We start from the raw sequence: 18,545 nt of genomic DNA on the forward strand, positions 1-18,545 counted from the left end.
GGGCTGCAGACATGCTGTGCTGCTGTCCCAGCTCCGTGCTGCCAGGGCCCCTGTGTGATCAGGTGCCGATGGGGCTGCAGCCCGCGCTCCCTCCCAGCTGCACGGGTGCCGCCGCAGCGGCTGCATGCCCACTGACACCCGTTCCCTTGCAGGTTGCACATCGGCAAGGGGGTGCAGCTGGAGTGCAAGGGCGAGGGCGACGTGTGGGTGCGCTGCCTGAGCGACCACGCCGTGTTCGTGCAGAGCTACTACCTGGACAGGGAGGCGGGCCGTGCCCCGGGGGATGCTGTGCACAAGATCTACCCCAGCGCCTACATCAAGGTGGGTCTGCCGCTGCAAATCCCGGCGATTTGTCCCCGAAGTGGCAGGGAGGAGCTGAAACAAAGCCAGCCTCGCTTTCACAACCCCCAGCAAGTTCCATTTGTAATGCACACAAAGGTGGCTTGCAAAACGACTCTAAACTGAAGGTGTCTTCTGGGTGCTCTGAAAGTGGATTTTGTACTTCATCACAAGCAGCGTTGATAGCAGTTCTTGGTATTTTTAGCTTTAGCGGGTTTTAATTAACTGCAACTAAAATTTTTAGCCTTGTGTTTCATAGAAAAGAGCATAATCTGTTTCTTTTCTCCAAAAAAGGCAGAGTTGTGAAAGTAACTATAAACGCAGCAGAAGTTTAGGGCGTGTGTTAAAGTGTCATGAATGTGAAGGGATCCAGAGATCAGAGGGAGCTGCACAAAACAAATCATTTTGAGGAGGTTCTTACATGGACGTGCCTCTGACAGACTGTGAACTTACACAGACAAGGCACACTCATAAAAAAGCAGACTTGTCTTAACCTGCTTGAAGTTCACAGTGGTTTGGCTTTTTAAGCATCAGTTTTGGAGGCAGTTGTGCAGTGAAGGTGAAAGAAACCCCCTGAGCTCTGTGCGTGAGCTTTCTGACATGAAAACAGAGTTCTGCACATATGTTAGTGGCACACAGTGATCACAAAGGTACAGACTGAAACCCACAGCCTTGGGCTGTCATTATTGGTATTTCTCTCAGATAGACCACCACACTTCAGTGGGATAACGTGGGACTTGCTGGCTTTTTTAATTTATATGCCCATTTTTCTGGAAATCCTGGGATTTAACAAAGAAGCAGGGGTTTAATCTGCCTGTGGCACCCTTCAGACTGTGGTCTGCACAAGGTCCTGCTTTGGGCAGTTTTGCTCATGCCAGTGGTGGGTGACAGCAGGAGAAGAGTCTGTAAGAATCGGCTGCGATGGATTGGGAATAAACTGTTGGAAATTACCGTGTGGGGAGGGTTTGCTGCTGCCAGCAAACCAGCTGCGAGCTCTGCGTGTTTGTGTTCCAGGTGTTCGACCTGCGCCAGTGCCACCGCCAGATGCAGCAGCAGGCGGCCACCGCGCAGGCCGCCGCTGCCGCGCAGGCTGCAGCCGTGGCCGGCAACATCCCCGGGCCCGGCTCCGTGGGAGGCATCGCCCCGGCCATCAGTGAGTACTGCACAGCCTGGGGGGAGAGAGACAGAGAGACAGAGAGAGAGAGAGAGAGAGAGAGAGAGAGAGAGAGAGAGAGAGAGAGAGAGAGAGAGAGAGAGAGAGAGAGAGAGAGAGAGAGAGAGAGAGAGAGAGAGAGAGAGAGAGAGAGAGAGAGAGAGAGAGAGCCAGCCCTGCCCTGCCCTGCCCTGCCCGGGACTCTGCCATGGCTGGGCACAGCAGGGCTGGCACTGTCCCCTGCCATGGCTGGGCACGGCAGGGCTGGCACTGTCCCCTGCCATGGCTGGGCGCAGCAGGGCTGGGACAGAGAGAGAGAGAGAGAGACAGAGAGAGAGAGCCCTGCCCTGCCCGGGACTCTGCCATGCTGGGCACAGCAGGGCTGGCACTGTCCCCTGCCATGGCTAGGCACAGCAGGGCTGGCACTGTCCCCTGCCATGGCTGGGCACAGCAGGGCTGGGACAGAGAGAGAGAGAGAGAGAGAGAGAGAGCCCTGCCCTGCCCGGGACTCTGCCATGCTGGGCACAGCAGGGCTGGCACTGTCCCCTGCCATGGCTGGGCACAGCAGGGCTGGCACTGTCCCCTGCCATGGCTGGGCACAGCAGGGCTGGCACTGTCCCCTGCCATGGCTGGGCACAGCAGGGCTGGCACTGTCCCCTGCCATTGCTGGGCACAGCAGGGCTGGCACTGTCCCGTGCCATGCTGGGCACAGCAGGGCTGGCAGGATCTTGAGGAAGGCTGAGGGTGGTTTTTTCTCTCTCTTTTTTATTGTTATTATCCTGGGCCAGTGTTGTCTTAGTTCCTAAATTCTGGATTCTTGAAATTGCTCCGAAGTACTTTTGGAGGTGTAAGTGCTTGCATGACTCAGGCTGCTCTGTGTGCTGCAGGATTCCTGGACCTGCCCTGCGGCTCCCTTCAGCTGTCCTGCAAATTGTTAAGGGCATTTTGAGGAAAGTTTGTCACTTTTTTTCTTAGACTTGCCTGTGATTTGAAATTTGCCAGCTGTATTTATCTTTCTGCTCTGTCAGGGGAGTGGTGTTGTTTTAATCCAGCTTCCTGCAGATGCCCAGTCTGAGTTCTCACACTGAAATGCAGCATTTGGCAAACCTCAGAAATAAGCATTTTGTGACTGGATTTCCTAAGTGTGATTTGAGTGTGTTGTGTCGTGTAAAGCATTTGGGTTTCATCCCGTCTGCTCTGTGTAGGGATAGGTGGGATCTTGGGCAGGAATTGCTGGCTGGCAGGGTGGGCAGGCCCTGGCCCAGGGTGCCCAGAGCAGCTGGGGCTGCCCCTGGATCCCTGGGAGTTTTCCAGGCCAGGCTGGATGGGGCTTGGAGCAGCCTGGGACAGGGGAAGGTGTCCCTGCCATGGGCGGGCTCGGAGGTGCCTCTAATCCAAAGCCATTCCATGGTTCTGGCTGCAGAGTTTTGTGTCTCAGCACCTGCTGGAGGTTGCGGAATGCTGTGCAAACTGAAACTGTAGGGAGTGCAAAGGAGTGGGTGATTCAGTGCCCTGCATGCAGGAGCTGCCAGGCTGTGCCTGCAGCCCTTTCGCTGACGCCGCTCCCCGCAGGTCTGTCGGCCGCGGCCGGCATCGGCGTGGACGACCTGCGGCGGCTGTGCATCCTGAGGATGAGCTTCGTCAAGGGCTGGGGCCCCGACTACCCGCGGCAGAGCATCAAGGAGACGCCGTGCTGGATCGAGATCCACCTGCACCGCGCGCTGCAGCTGCTGGACGAGGTGCTGCACACCATGCCCATCGCCGACCCGCAGCCCCTGGACTGACCCCGCCAGGCCGCCTTGTAACATACCCCTCTGTTTATAACCTGGAGATATATTTTACTTCCCTTCTGCTTAATCTTCTGAAAACAGGTTTTAAAAATGTGTTTGCCGCCTTGCTCTTAGCAGAAAGCGTCTGAGCGTGCAGGGTTTGGATTTCAGTTGTTTCCAGAACTCAGTAGTGATAATACAGGGCCTACAGTGGAAGGTAAACGATTTATAGAGACTTCACAGTGTTGGGTTTGTTCCCTTTGAAACTCTCCTTCCCTACGGTGGCATCTTGGTGATCAGCCTCACGGGAGCCTTTTGTATGCAGAATATATATTATATATATATTTATATCTGAAAATTCCTTCTAGTAGTTAAAAACATTTACCTTGTAGCGACTTTAAAATTCCAACTGATTTGTGATGTTCTTTTTAGGGAACAGTAGTTAACAGAAGACTTCTTTATTTTGTTGATGATTGTGTTACGATTTTTCCAGGTTAAAGCCTAGCAGCTGCCAAAAAGTGCGGGGATGACACATACGTTGTTGGCATTGATCAAAAAATTCTTTCGTTTTCAAAAGGAAAAAAGTCATCCTAGATTTTTATTTCTGCTACCATGTGAGTTGTAAAACACTAAAGGAAACGGATAGTTTCAGTGCTGGCACTGGGTTTGAGGTGAGACCCCCAGCCCGCAGCGTTGCCACTGTGTGGGGCTGTGAGTGCCAGTGGCAGGAGCGTGTTTCCACCATTGCTACTGACTTCTGTGGTTTCACCCCAACCCCGGCATGTACCATGGAAAATCTGCATGACTCCTTCCACTCGAGTGTCTACGGCAATCCATCGGCATTTAGCACTGGGTTTTTGTATCTGTTCACCATTCCCACTCAGGGCAAGATGGCAAACCTGTTTTTGTACCTCCTGGTTGTTTCGGCCCTGTGCCGTGGGCGAGTGGCGATGCTGTGTGCAGGGAGCAGCTGCAGGGCACACACTCTCCTTCCCCTGGCTACAGCACCAATAAAGGATGGAAACCCACGCACCAAGCTCGCTTTGCTGTGATGTGTGCTGCCCCCGAGCCCGCTGCTGCTCCTGCCTTCACTGCTCCTCTCCTGGGGATAGCTGCTCCTGGAGCAGGGAGCAGGAGCTGCTGGCACACGGAGGGAGCAGGGAGCAGGAGCTGCTGGCACACGGAGGGAGCAGGAGCTGCTGGCACACAGGGAGCAGGGAGCAGGAGCTCCTGGGGATAGCTGCTCCTGGAGCAGGGAGCAGGAGCTGCTGGCACACGGAGGGAGCAGGGAGCAGGAGCTGCTGGCACACGGAGGGAGCAGGAGCTGCTGGCACACAGAGGGAGCAGGGAGCAGGAGCTGCTGGCACACAGGGGGAGCAGGGAGCAGGAGCTGCTGGCACACAGAGGGAGCAGGAAGCAGGAGCCCTCCTGGCACACACGGAGCAGGAGCCCTCCTGGCCCTGCGGGGTCTTGCAGCGCTGTCAGCGCAGCTGCAGCAGCGCAGGAATCCTGCAGGGATCGCTCGGGGCCTTCCTGCCCAGCCCCTCGCAGCGGCTCAGGACCCCGAGGGCTCCGGCACTGCTCGGGTGTCGCTGTTCCCGCACGCTGGAATTCCTGCGGAGGCAGCCGGGAGCACGGGAGGCGGGGGTGGCTCCAGAGCCACGGCCACAAATTCATCCATTTTCCCCCGTTTTCATAATTTCATCATTTTCCCTGTTGCCTCCCTCAGGCTGGCTCTTCATGGGTCCACCTGTTGTCCCCTGGCAGGTGGCAGCCCCGATCCTTGGGAAGGGCAGTGTCTGCTCCTCGCCCGGGTTTGGCCCCGAACCTGCTTGGCTCTGCGAGGCTGCCTGGCAGGAAAGCTGCACCCCTGGCTGGCCTTGTGGTTGTGCCAGTCCTGGGCAGAACAGGGAGAGGCTGCTGCAGCCTGCTGCTCCTCCCGCTGGAGTTACGGTCTGAAAGAATTCACTCGTTAAGGAAAGGTTCTTTACAGATGTTTTGCAGGTCTCCACCTGCAAAATGAATGGATGGCCCAAATTGTTCAGAACAGAGCAAAACAATGTCTGGTGATTTTATTACAAGAAATCACTGTTTTTATGTCAGGAGAAGTCAGAGGCAGTAAAAGCTGAGAAGGCATTCATCCTCTCCACCAAGCAGCTCCCAAAAGGGTGCACTTGCAGCTGTTAAAGAACGTGAGACAATCTTATTCTTAGTTTTTCATATGCTGTTAAATTAACTTTTGTATGTTTATGACAAGGCAGCACATCGTGGGCTGGAACCTGCTCAGCAGCAGCAGCACTGAGTTCTTGCCAGGCTTCCTTTGTGTCTGAGAGCTGAGAAAGAGCTGCCGAGGTGATCCCAGTGCACCCTGAGCAGGGATCCAGGGATGCCGAGCTGTCTCCAGCCCGGAATGGCTCGGTTCAGGTGGCCCAACCGGGATTTACTCAGCTTTCACCGCCTGCTGGCCCTGCTGCTCCCGTGGGGGCTCTGCCCCTTTGTGCTTTCCCTTTGTGCTGCCGAGCTGGGATTAGCGCTGGGAGGTTTAATGGGAGCTGGGATTAGCGCTGGGAGGTTTAATGGGAGCTGGGATTAGCGCTGGGAGGTTTAATGGCTTTATCCCATCACTGTGAGTGTGGAGAGGGAGGGCTTTCACACTGAACTCACTGCAGGTGCAGCAGAGGAAACCTCCCCACTGGAACGTTGGGAAGGGCTGAACTCCAGCAGGAATCCCCCCAGGACGGAGACAAAACCATTCCTTGCATCCCTTCTGTGGGTGGGAGCACTGTGCTGGGGCCCTGGAGAGCTGGGGTGAGCACGGCAGGGACAGCTCTGGGCCTCGCCCTGAGACCCCCCTGCAGCTCGGGGGCACCGGCTCCCTTCTGCCCGGGAGCCGCCGAGCTCCTGCTCCTGCTGCTCACTGCGGGGTGTCACCACCCCTGGGTGCCCCAGCAGGGTGTCACCACCCCTGGGTGCCCCAGCAGGGTGTCATCACCCCTGGGTGCCCCAGCCTGGCTGCTGCGGGGTGTCACCACCCCTGGGTGCCCCAGCAGGGTGTCATCACCCCTGGGTGCCCCAGCCTGGCTGCTGCAGGGTGTCACCACCCCTGGGTGCCCCAGCCTGCAGACATCTCTGGTCTCTCCCCAGAGAAGGGCCCCTCAGGAGGGGCTGTCTCACTCCTCTGTCCCTGTCCAACCCTGGCTCCACCCAGGATGGATCCTCATCCCGAGTTTTCACACTTCTGTAAGTTTTGGCTCATTTCCATGTTGGGATCAGTTGTCCAGTTCCAGCTCAGGTGATGCAGTCCCATCCTCCCAGCTTGCTCTCCTCAGTTCCCCGTGGTTTGCACTTTTTGGGCCTGAGGCTACAGCAGCGTCCTTGGTTCTGGGATTGTTTTGTCTGACTGAACTCTGGCGAGAACTTGTCACTGCTTCAGATGAAGTCAGTGCAGCCTCTGGAAAAACAGGAAAGCTCAAACTTGAGGCGTCCCCACGGGGGTGACCCAGAGCTGTGACAGCAGGGCCCGCCCGAGAGCGCCCCAGGCTGGGCGTCTCCAGCCCGGAATGGCTCGGTTCAGGTGGCCCAACCGGGATTTACTCAGCTTTCACCGCCTGCTGGCCCTGCTGCTCCCGTGGGGGCTCTGCCCCTTTGTGCTTTCCCTTTGTGCTGCCGAGCTGGGATTGGCGCTGGGAGGTTTAATGGGAGCTGGGATTGGCGCTGGGAGGTTTAATGGGAGCTGGGATTGGCGCTGGGAGGTTTAATGGCTTTATCCCATCACTGTGAGTGTGGAGAGGGAGGGCTTTCACACTGAACTCACTGCAGGTGCAGCAGAGGAAACCTCCCCACTGGAACGTTGGGAAGGGCTGAACTCCAGCAGGAATCCCCCCGGACGGAGACAAAACCATTCCTTGCATCCCTTCTGTGGGTGGGAGCACTGTGCTGGGGCCCTGGAGAGCTGGGGTGAGCACGGCAGGGACAGCTCTGGGCCTCGCCCTGAGACCCCCCTGCAGCTCGGGGGCACCGGCTCCCTTCTGCCCGGGAGCCGCCGAGCTCCTGCTCCTGCTGCTCACTGCGGGGTGTCACCACCCCTGGGTGCCCCAGCAGGGTGTCATCACCCCTGGGTGCCCCAGCCTGGCTGCTGCGGGGTGTCACCACCCCTGGGTGCCCCAGCAGGGTGTCACCACCCCTGGGTGCCCCAGCCTGGCTGCTGCAGGGTGTCACCACCCCTGGGTGCCCCAGCCTGGCTGCTGCAGGGTGTCGTCACCCCTGGGTGCCCCAGCAGGGTGTCATCACCCCTGTGTGCTGCAGGGTGTCATCACCCCTGGGTGCCCCAGCCTGGCTGCTGCAGGGTGTCATCACCCCTGGGTGCCCCAGCCTGCAGACATCTCTGGTCTCTCCCCAGAGAAGGGCCCCTCAGGAGGGGCTGTCTCACTCCTCTGTCCCTGTCCAACCCTGGCTCCACCCAGGATGGATCCTCATCCCGAGTTTTCACACTTCTGTAAGTTTTGGCTCATTTCCATGTTGGGATCAGTTGTCCAGTTCCAGCTCAAGGTGATGCAGTCCCATCCTCCCAGCTTGCTCTCCTCAGTTCCCCGTGGTTTGCACTTTTTGGGCCTGAGGCTACAGCAGCGTCCTTGGTTCTGGGATTGTTTTGTCTGACTGAACTCTGGCGAGAACTTGTCACTGCTTCAGATGAAGTCAGTGCAGCCTCTGGAAAAACAGGAAAGCTCAAACTTGAGGCGTCCCCACGGGGGTGACCCAGAGCTGTGACAGCAGGGCCCGCCCGAGAGCGCCCCAGGCTGGGCTCTGCCGTGCCTCGCGTCGCTCCCGGACTGCAGGACTCGCACCCCAGCCCCAGCCGGTGCTTTCTTGCTCCAGGAAGTTTTTCTGTCCTTCTGGTGAGGTTTGGTAGCACCCCAAAGCTGTGATTCAGCTGGATTGAGAGCTGTGAAGTACCCATAACCCAAAACTCACCCTGGGAGGGTTTTTCAGGCGTGGAAACCTAGTTAAGCATTTCTTTTCTTCAGCCATTGCCTTTTGATAAGCGGTCAACAGAATTCCCAGTAGTTCCTTTGTAGCTTCCTGTATGTTTTTCATTAGACCTAGTTTGTGGATAATATACTGTAGCTCACTTTCCTGAAATTCTGTAACAGAGTATGTTTTTGATTAAAAAAGTTAAAGATTCAGGTCTCGGCTTGCTTGTTTCATTTTCCCGGTTTATGGAGGGGGTCAGAGCTCGGGCCAGGGCTGCAGTTCCAGGGGTCAGTGCCAGAGGCCAGAGCCAAGCCCGGTGTCCAGCAGGGGAGCTGGGCTGCTGTGAGTGGCCCTGCTCCGTGCCGGGACGGGGGCACTGACATAAATGGGGCAGGAGATCTTTCTCCTTTTCAATGCCTTTATTAAAGAGATTCAGCTCAGGTGGGGAGAAATCGACGGGTCGCGCCCACGCCGCCGCTGTCCCCAAGAGTGGCACGGAGGAGGAGGGTGATGATGATGATGATGATGCAGCTCTGTCCGCTGGTCTGCAGGCAGAGCTGGGGACTGCGTCCTCACGGGAGATCCGCAGATTCCTGCTTTTCGGTCCAACACTCCAGGTCCCCTCCTTAGTGAACATCCTTTCAGGTCAGGGTGTGAAGCAAAAAGGATCCAAGCAGGCACTGGACTTCACGCCCGTCCTTAGACATCACCTAGGGTCCCCTAATTCTATATTGGTTCGTTGTTTTTAGGGGTTTTCCTAGAAAACGGGAAAATTTTGGCGCGGCGCATTTCTCATTTGCGTACGTGGTCTCAGGCCACTCCTATTCTCCTGGGCTGCGTGTCCAGGTGTAGCTCCGGGGCAAGCATTGGGAGGACAATGGCTAAATCACCAAACATTGACGGGCAATTAAAGAACTCTTTAACAATTAAGCTAATTTAACAGCAACTGGTCCCACCGGTTTTTTGCTCTGTAACCTTAAACAAAAATAGATAACTTTTTATTCATAACAGGCACTGCTGGGGGCATCACCAGGGGCCACAGGTGCCAGGCTGAGAGCTGTGACCCTCCCTCGTGGTGCCATCCCCTGGAGCATCCTCCTGGGTCTGCAGGAACATCGGATCCTCCAGTTCTCCCCACGGATTCCTGTTCGGTTGCCCGGTCCTGTCCCTCTGCCTGCTCCCAGCCCGTTTGGCTGCTGACCTCGCCAGGACTGTTCCCCTTGCCCTGCTGCAGCCGCCGCCGCCGTGCTGGGCTCAGCCGTGCCCGGCTCTGGAGTGACCCGCACGGAGCTGCATCGGCACCAGCGGCTGCGGCCCCAGCCCTGCTGCCCTCCGCCCTGCGGGGCCTCAGGGTGTGCTCACGCCTCCTTTCTTTCCTTGGCCTACACACACACTTCAGAGACAAGCGGTGCTGGCCCTGCTGGGAGAGGCTGCTTGGGGTTGGGGATGAGCACAGCGCTGGGGTGGGCACGGGGCGGGGGAAGGAGTGTGGAGCTGGGGATGAGCATGGAGCTGGGGATGAGCATGGAGCTGGGGATGAGCATGGAGCTGGGGGGAGTGCAGGAGCTGGGGATGAGCATGGAGCTGGGGATGAGCATGGAGCTGGGGATGAGCATGGAGCTGGGGATGAGCATGGAGCTGGGGTGAGTGCAGGGCTGGGGGATGAGCGTGGGGCTGGGGATGAGCATGGAGCTGGGGAATGAGCGTGGAGCTGGGGATGAGCATGGAGCTGGGAATGAGCGTGGAGCTGGGGTGAGCGCAGGGCTGGGGAATGAGCGTGGAGCTGGGGAATGAGCGTGGAGCTGGGGATGAGCATGGAGCTGGGAATGAGCGTGGAGCTGGGGATGAGCATGGAGCTGGGGTGAGCATGGAGCTGGGGTGAGCGCAGGGCTGGGGAATGAGCGTGGAGCTGGGGATGAGCATGGAGCTGGGAATGAGCGTGGAGCTGGGGATGAGCATGGAGCTGGGGTGAGCGCAGGGCTGGGGAATGAGCGTGGAGCTGGGGAATGAGCATGGAGCTGGGGATGAGCATGGAGCTGGGAATGAGCGTGGAGCTGGGGATGAGCATGGAGCTGGGGTGAGCGCAGGGCTGGGGATGAGCGTGGAGCTGGGGTGAGTGTTAGAAACGAGAGCAGGCTCCCGGTACTAGAGTGATTTCAGCATTTATTGTAATAAAAAGGAAGGCCTAAAGCAAGGGGGCCCGCGGGCCGAGCAGGACCAGTCCCGTCGAGGATGCTGCAGCGCCGGCGCTGGGGCTTCTCAGCAGCCATGTCCCTGGTGTCCCCGATGGAGCCGCACAGATTCACTGCGTCAAAAGCCCCTTTTTGTCCTGTTTTTTGTTCCTTTGGATTGGTTTCCTTTTGGATCCTTCATTTGCATGAAGGTTTAAGGCCATTACAGTTCTGTCCAGGCGGGCTCGTTTCCCTTGGGGGTGATGCACTTTACTTAGGGGTAATACGGTACGCTGAGTGCCGTATTTCCTCTAACTACCATTTTAACCCCTTTTACAATAACCAAATTAACAGTACATGCTTAACAATTATCAACTATTTTACAACAGTTTGTAACCTATTTTTAACAGTGAACACAGGGCTGGATGAGCGCGGGGCTGGGGAAAGGGTGTGGAGCTGGGGATGAGGATGGAGGCGGGGAATGGGAGTGGAGCTGGGGATGAGGATGGAGGCGGGGAATGGGTGTGGAGCTGGGGATGAGGATGGAGGCTGGGAAAGGGTGTGGAGCTGGGGATGAGGATGGAGCGGGGCTGAGCACGGGGCTGTGCCGGGCTGCCCGCTGCTCCCCGCCGAGCCCGGCCCGGCTGCCGGGACAGCCCGTGTCCCGGGAGATCCGCTGGCCCAGCCGTGCTGTGGGGCCCCGCCGGCCATCTGCAGTGCCACAGGTGCCACATGTGCCACATGTCACCCGCGCTGAGCTGTGACCCTCCTGGGGGAGCGGGAGGAGCAGCCGGCCGGGGCTGCGGGGCCGGGCAGCCGCAGGGACAGCTCAGCCCCGCGGGCGCACCGGCGGCTGGGGAGCAGCTGCGCAGTGAGCTGGGACGTCTGAAATCCTGCCAAAATCAAGGCTCTGCGTGGCGGTTTTGCGTGGTTTGGGGTTTCCTCAAATGTCTTTTTTTTTGTCCGTTTTTACTGGCCCGCAGTTGCACTGCGGCAGAGCCCTCGGAGCCGCTCGGGGCAGGGCCTGGAAGGGCTGGGGACAGGGGACACCAGAGCCACCCCGGGCTAGCGGGAGCTGCAGTCCCACAGCGGTGTCCCGGTGGTGGCCGCAGCACCGTCCAGGCTTGTGTTGGTGCTGCCTGGGGACACCCCTGCCACCCCCGAGGGGCTGGGGACATTCCTGTCCCTGTGCCAGCCCCCTGCCCACGCTGTTTTGTTCTCATTCCCGAGGGGATATCCCGAGCGGCGGGAGCTCGCTGTCCCGGGCAGGGCTGGCTGTCCTGGCAGCCCCGGCGCTGTCCCGGAGCAGTGGCCATGTCCTGGTGGGCTCTGCGTCCCCTGGGGCCGGCGGGGCGGGTGACACTGGCTGTCCTTAGTGCTCCATCTGCCATCCCGGCAGCGGCGGCTCTGGGGAGCGGAGGGGCCGAAGTCCCCCCGGGGCCAGCGCGGTGTCGCCCCGGGGCCAAGGGGCCCGAAGGGGGGTGAGCGTGTGGGGCCCTGGTGGCTTCAGGAGCGAGCGGCGGTGGCGAGGGCACGGCCTGCTCCAGTCCCGGTCCCCGCGGGACGCCAGCCGGCCGTGGGGACAGCCCGGGCGGCGCCTGGCATTTTGGGGCTGTTCTGCCGGTTTGAGGAGTCCGGGCGCAGCACTTTGTCACGGGCAATGCAGTGACATTGACAGTGACATTGACAGTGACATTGGCAGTGACACTGACAGTGACACTGACAGTGACATTGACAGTGACATTGACAGTGACAGTGACATTGACAGTGACATTGACAGCAGCATTGATAGTGACATTCACAGTGACATTGACAGTGACATTGATAGTGACATTGACAGTGACATTCACAGTGACATTGACAGTGACATTGACAGTGACAGTGACATTCACAGTGACATTGACAGTGACATTGACAGTGACATTGACAGTGACATTGAGAGTGACACTGACAGTGACATTGACAGCGGCATTGACAGTGACATTGACAGTGACATTGACAGTGACATTGACAGTGACACTGACAGTGACATTGACAGTGACATTGACAGTGACACTGACAGTGACATTGACAGTGACATTGACAGTGACATTGACAGCGGCATTGACAGTGACATTGACAGTGACATTGGCAGTGACATTGACAGTAACATTCACAGTGACATTGACAGTGACATTGATAGTGACATTGACAGTGACATTGACAGTGACATTGACAGCGACATTGACAGCGACATTGACAGTGACATTCACAGTGACATTGACAGCGGCATTGACAGTGACATTGACATTGACATTGACAGTGACATTCACAGCGACATTGACAGTAACATTCACAGTGACATTGACAGTGACATTCACAGTGACTTTGACATCGGCATTGACAGTGACATTGACACTGACATCCACCGTGACATTCACCGTGCCATTCACAGTGACATTCACAGTCACTTTGACATCGGCATTGACAGTGACATTGACACTGACATCCACCGTGACATTCACCGTGCCATTCACAGTGACATTCACAGTCACTTTGACATCGGCATTGACAGTGACATTGACAGTGACATTGACAGTGACATTGACATTGACATTGACAGTGACATTCACAGCGACATTCACAGTGACATTGACAGCAGCATTGACAGTGACATTCACAGTGACTTTGACATCGGCATTGACAGTGACATTGACAGTGGCATTGACAGTGACATTGACAGTGACATTCACAGTGACATTGACAGTGACATTCACAGTGACATTCACAGTGACATCTGTTCCGGCACGGCCCGGCCCGGGGCAGGGTGGGCACACCGCGGGCCCGAGGGTGGCAGGGCTGGGCGCTGGGGCTGCCCTGGCAGCGGGGACACCGCAGGGACAGCGCGGGAGCGGCTGCGGTGGCCTGGGGACAGCTGGCAGGTGGTGGCAGTGGCAGGAGAGGGGAAAGCGGAGCAGCCTGCGGTCAGTGCGGGGTGGAGCAGCCCAGGAACAGGGGCAGCAGGAGGGTAATGAGTAACGCCAGGGCAGCTCAGGGTGGGCACAGCAGGAATTTCCATGGAAAGGCTGTCCAGCCCTGGCACAGCTGCCCCGGGCACTGTGAGTGCCATCCCTTCAGCCAGGTGGATGTGGCACTTGGGACAGGGGTCAGCGGTGGCCCTGGCAGTGCTGGTGGCAGGGTGGGACTCGTGGCCTTGGTGGGCTTTTCCAGGTTAGAAGCTGTTGTGGTTCTGTGGTTCTCCTGGGGGCTTCCAGGCCCTCCCATGGTTGCCTTGATCCGTGACATTTCCTGGATTTCTGGTTTTCTCTCGCTCGCTGGCTTTGTGCAGCCTCAGCCTCAGCCACCCGTGGCTCCTCCGCCATGCCCGGGCTCAGAGAGCGAAGTCCAGCCCTCCTTCGGCGGCTTCGTCCTGCTCCCAGCCCCGCGCGGAGCTCACCGAGTCATGGAGCCCCCCGGGGCCATCCCTGAATCCAGCCTCAGCCCGGCCTGTGCCTCCCTGAGCCCAGCCCGGCCATCCCTGAGCCCGGCCCGGCCATCCCTGAGCCTGGCCCGGCCATCCCTGAGCCCGGCCTGTGCCTCCCTGGACAGCCAGGGACAGCCCGGGACAGCACGGGACAGCCAGGGACAGCCCGGGACAGCACGGGACAGCCCGGGACAGCACGGGACAGCCAGGGACAGCCCGGGACAGCACGGGACAGCACAGGACAGACCCAGAGCCCCCAGACCCAAATCCCTGTCACACACACTGAGCCCCCAGACCCAAATCCCTCAGACCGCACGGGACAGACCCAGAGCCCCCAGACCCAAATCCCTCCCACAGGGAACCCCCCGGGGCATTTTGGGCTTTGCCTGCTCCCATCCTCCTCCCAGATGAACAAGTTCAAGTTAGTGGAAACAAGTCTTTATTAAGTAACATTTTTAACATCAGAAAAATAAAACTCTTGTAATTCTCTTTGCAGCAAATATATAGTATCAGTGCTTTGGCCGTCACAAGTTCAAGGCCCTTTATCATATAATATATGGATTTTTTATAACTTTCTTCAAATCGGATCGGGAACCCCTACATATACATAACAAAAAGTGTAGCAAAATTAGCAAATGCGAAACCAGCCTCGGCCGCCCCTGGGTGGTGCTGGGGGTGGCTGTGCGGTGCGGCCGGACACGGCCGTGCTCGGACATGGCCGTGCTCGGACACGGCCGTGCTCGGACACTGACCCTGCTCGGACACTGACCCTGCTGGGACACTGACCCTGCTGGGACACTGACCCTGCTGGGACACAGCCACGCTCGGACATGGCCATGCCCACGGAGCCCCGGAGCGGTGCAGGACAGGCCTTGCCCTCAGGGCAGCTCTCAGACTTGGAATCACAAAATAAAAACCGTTATCTGTAAACTTTTAATACAAAATATAACTCTTCAAGTTTGTCTTTTTTTTTTTTTGTTATACTGAGAAAAAAGCTTCGTCTTGGGAAAATAATGCTTCCAAAACAAAAATAGAAAAAAATCCACCAGAACTCCATTTGGTATATACATTTTTTTTTCCTTTCTTTCTTTTTTTCTTTCTTTTTTTTGTTTTGGTTTTTCACATTGTTCCGTTTGCTTTCGTTGCTTCAACATATGCCAGCACAGATTTGGGAACATACTGAGGATGGAGGAGCTGGAAACATCCACAGAGACTCTTTTCCTTTTTCTTCTTTAAACCAGTGATTGGAAAGACATTTTTGATATGAAGCAAACTGATTGCAGGGTCACAGTCACTGAGAAATTAACCACACCACCAGGGCACGCAGGCAACTCCCCGATTTTCCTTCTCCTTACTAAAAATAAATCTTAATTATGTGCAAGACGAGGACTGGACGTAACGATGCTTCACATTTTGATCTGCAGGCTCGCCAGGAGGTGATTTCGGAACAGCTTGATTGGACAAGCGGAATGTCAGCACCCTCACCCGGGGGATCACGGACCTCGGACAGGACCCTCGGACAGGATCCTCGGACAGGATCCTGGGACAGGACCCTCGGACAGGATCCTCGGACAGGATCCTGGGACAGGACCCTCGGACAGCACCCTCGGACAGGCTCCTCGGACAGGATCCTGGGACAGGACCCTCGGATAGGACCCTCGGACAGCATCCTTGGACGCACTGCCCAGCGCAGCCTGGCCGCTCCCATGGTAATCACAACCCCTGAGAGCCCTGGCCCTCAGACACCCGGCCCTGCCTGGGCTGTCCGGGGCTGTTCCTGGCCCTGCCTGGGGCTGTCCCTGGCCCTGCCCGGGGCTGTTCCCGGCCCTGCCCGGGGCTGTGCCTGGCCCTGCCCGGGGCTTTCCCTGGCCCTGCCCGGGGCTGTTCCCGGCCCTGCCCGGGGCTGTGCCTGGCCCTGCCTGGGGCTGTTCCCGTCCCTGCCCGTGGCTTGGCCATCCCGGTAACTCCAACGGCGCCGCCTCCGACGGAGAAGGTGTTTGCTGTGCTGGAGCGTAGAGAGCGGAAGGAAAGGAGTTTCCCCAAACCTGTTTTGAGCACTGGCAGTGTAGACAAGGCAGCATTGGAAGTGTGGGTGGCTGATGGTGCCCCAGCCCCCTGCAGCAGGTGATCCCTGTCAGGCGTAGAGGCCTGGCCGTGGCAGAGGCCCTTTGCAACGCCCAGTTTTCAGCTGTGTGTAATGGATGAAACCTCCCCTCACTCACCAGGGATACCGGGGATTGGTATCCCCAATCCCTCTCTGCTGAACCCCGCTGCCTGCGCGGAGCCGCAGAGCCCGGCCGGTGTCGGCGGCGCGGCGCGGGCTCAGGAGTAGCTGCGGATGGCCTGAGTGACCGCGGTCCGGCACACGGGGCAGGCGGGCGCGTCCCGGGCGCAGATCCGGCCGGCGCACCGCAGGCAGAAGAGGTTGTGGCCGCAGGGCACGAGGGCGGCGGCGGCCTCGCCGTCGAAGCAGACGACGCAGTCGTGCCGGCGCCGGCACTCGGGCGGCGAGCTGGACGCGGAGCCGCCGTTGGACGAGGAGTAGCTGCTGGTGCCGTTGGAGAAGGCGGGGATGTAGACGGGCAGCTCGGGCCGGCGGCTGGAGCCCGGCGGCTCGCTGCGGGCCCACCTGGCCAGCGGGTGCTCCAGGCTCTCGGAGAAGGTGGGCGACAGGCGGGGCGTGGGGGGCCGGCTGCCGGACAGGGCGGCCGCAGGCTCGAAGGGCGCCCATGCGGTCGGGGAGCGCGCGGGCAGGGGCTCGTCGGCAGGGGAGTCCATTGCCAGCTCCTCCGCGCCCGCGGCCGGCGGCGCCTCCCCGATCCAGAAGCCGCCGGTGCCGAGGCCCTGCCCGGGGCTGTGCCTGGCCCTGCCTGGGGCTGTTCCCGTCCCTGCCCGTGGCTTGGCCATCCCGGTAACTCCAACGGCGCCGCCTCCGACGGAGAAGGTGTTTGCTGTGCTGGAGCGTAGAGAGCGGAAGGAAAGGAGTTTCCCCAAACCTGTTTTGAGCACTGGCAGTGTAGACAAGGCAGCATTGGAAGTGTGGGTGGCTGACGGTGCCCCAGCCCCCTGCAGCAGGTGATCCCTGTCAGGCGCAGAGGCCTGGCCGTGGCAGAGGCCCTTTGCAACGCCCAGTTTTCAGCTGTGTGTAATGGATGAAACCTCCCCTCACTCACCAGGGATACCGGGGATTGGTATCCCCAATCCCTCTCTGCTGAACCCCGCTGCCTGCGCGGAGCCGCAGAGCCCGGCCGGTGTCGGCGGCGCGGCGCGGGCTCAGGAGTAGCTGCGGATGGCCTGAGTGACCGCGGTCCGGCACACGGGGCAGGCGGGCGCGTCCCGGGCGCAGATCCGGCCGGCGCACCGCAGGCAGAAGAGGTTGTGGCCGCAGGGCACGAGGGCGGCGGCGGCCTCGCCGTCGAAGCAGACGACGCAGTCGTGCCGGCGCCGGCACTCGGGCGGCGAGCTGGACGCGGAGCCGCCGTTGGACGAGGAGTAGCTGCTGGTGCCGTTGGAGAAGGCGGGGATGTAGACGGGCAGCTCGGGCCGGCGGCCGGAGCCCGGCGGCTCGCTGCGGGCCCACCTGGCCAGCGGGTGCTCCAGGCTCTCGGAGAAGGTGGGCGACAGGCGGGGCGTGGGGGGCCGGCTGCCGGACAGGGCGGCCGCAGGCTCGAAGGGCGCCCATGCGGTCGGGGAGCGCGCGGGCAGGGGCTCGTCGGCAGGGGAGTCCATTGCCAGCTCCTCCGCGCCCGCGGCCGGCGGCGCCTCCCCGATCCAGAAGCCGCCGGTGCCGAAGGGGCTGGCGGGGCTGAAGTAGGAGTCGGTGGAGCCGCTGCCCAGCGAGCCGGAGCTGTCGTTGCGGTAGCTGGAGAACATCCTGGAGCGGGCGCGGGCACCCGGCCAGACGTCGTCGGTGCCGTCGGCGCCGCCATCGTGGCCGAGCTCCAAGAAGGCACCGGCGCGCACGGCGACGTGCATCTCGATCTCCTGGCGCGCGCGCTCCACGTCTTCGGGCGCGCCCGTCACCTGGAACGCGGGCTCCTCGCCGCGGCCGGGCGTCACGATGTACGTGCGCGTCCGCCGCTGGATGCTCTTGACGGTGGAGCCCTTGGGGCCCACCACCAGCCCCACCACGCGGTACGGCACCCGCACCCGCACCGTGGTGTGCCCCGGCGGCGCGGGCGGGCGGCACGGCCCGCCGGGCCCCGCGGTCCCGCCGCGCCACGCCCGGATCAGCGAGAAGTGCTCGGCCGCCGACAGGATCTCCCGCTTGGCCGCGGCCACGTCCTCTGTGCGCCCCGTCACCACGAACACCGGCTCCTCGCCGCGCGCCGGCGTCTTGATGTACGTGTTGGTCTTGGCCCGCAGCGCCTTGATCTTGCAGCCTGTGCGGGAAACGCGGGCGTCTGCACAACACCACGCCGCCTGTCCCAGCCCCAGCCCCAGCCTCAGCTTCAGCCCCAGTGCTGCCGCAGGCTCAGGCTCAACCCCAGCACGACCCACGCCCCGCAATGGCGCTGCGCTCCCTGCCGGCCTCACAGCACGCACAGACTGTCTGCACATCTCTGTTGTAATCTCTGTCTCCTATTTCCAACAACCTCAGGGTCAGATCCAAAGGATGCGAACTGAGGAGCTGACAGCACGGCCCACACATGGAGATACAATCGTTCATCACACACACA

At 59.6% G+C, this 18,545-nt stretch overlaps 2 protein-coding genes and 1 long non-coding RNA gene across 3 annotated transcripts; 2 read left to right on the top strand and 1 right to left on the bottom strand.

The window, feature by feature from the left end:
* Positions 1-152: 152 nt before the first annotated feature.
* LOC121341465 (mothers against decapentaplegic homolog 4) lies at positions 153-4,289 on the top strand (the record flags this gene model as incomplete). Its single annotated transcript, XM_041414957.1, has 3 exons — positions 153-321; positions 1,354-1,492; positions 3,065-4,289. Coding segments are annotated over 3 exons (520 nt in total), but the record flags the coding sequence as incomplete, so codon positions are not given.
* Positions 4,290-4,570: 281 nt separating this feature from the next.
* LOC121341466 lies at positions 4,571-8,444 on the top strand. Its single transcript, XR_005953428.1, has 2 exons — positions 4,571-5,863; positions 6,952-8,444. It is a non-coding gene; the product is annotated as an uncharacterized LOC121341466 (long non-coding RNA).
* Positions 8,445-14,272: 5,828 nt separating this feature from the next.
* Positions 14,273-18,520, bottom strand: LOC121341464 (RNA-binding E3 ubiquitin-protein ligase MEX3C-like). The gene is made up of 2 exons (XM_041414955.1): positions 17,141-18,520; positions 14,273-16,822 (listed from the first exon to the last, which is right to left on the bottom strand). The coding sequence occupies exons 1-2, from the start codon at positions 18,424-18,426 to the stop codon at positions 16,189-16,191; spliced, it is 1,920 nt and encodes a 639-aa protein (XP_041270889.1). The 5' UTR covers positions 18,427-18,520; the 3' UTR covers positions 14,273-16,188.
* Positions 18,521-18,545: the final 25 nt, after the last annotated feature.

The sequence above is a fragment of the Onychostruthus taczanowskii genome, unplaced genomic scaffold (assembly GCF_017590055.1).
Source record: "Onychostruthus taczanowskii isolate IOZ18803 unplaced genomic scaffold, ASM1759005v1 scaffold488, whole genome shotgun sequence".
Lineage (NCBI taxonomy): Eukaryota > Metazoa > Chordata > Aves > Passeriformes > Passeridae > Onychostruthus > Onychostruthus taczanowskii.

Coding starts and splice junctions, on each gene's coding strand:
- LOC121341464 (XM_041414955.1), bottom strand. CDS start 18,426: ATGTGCAGACAGTCTGTGCGTGCTGTGAGGCCGGCAGGGAGCGCAGCG. Junction 16,823..17,140: donor GCCATCCGCAGCTACTCCTG/AGCCCGCGCCGC, acceptor TCTACGCTCCAG/CACAGCAAACACCTTCTCCG.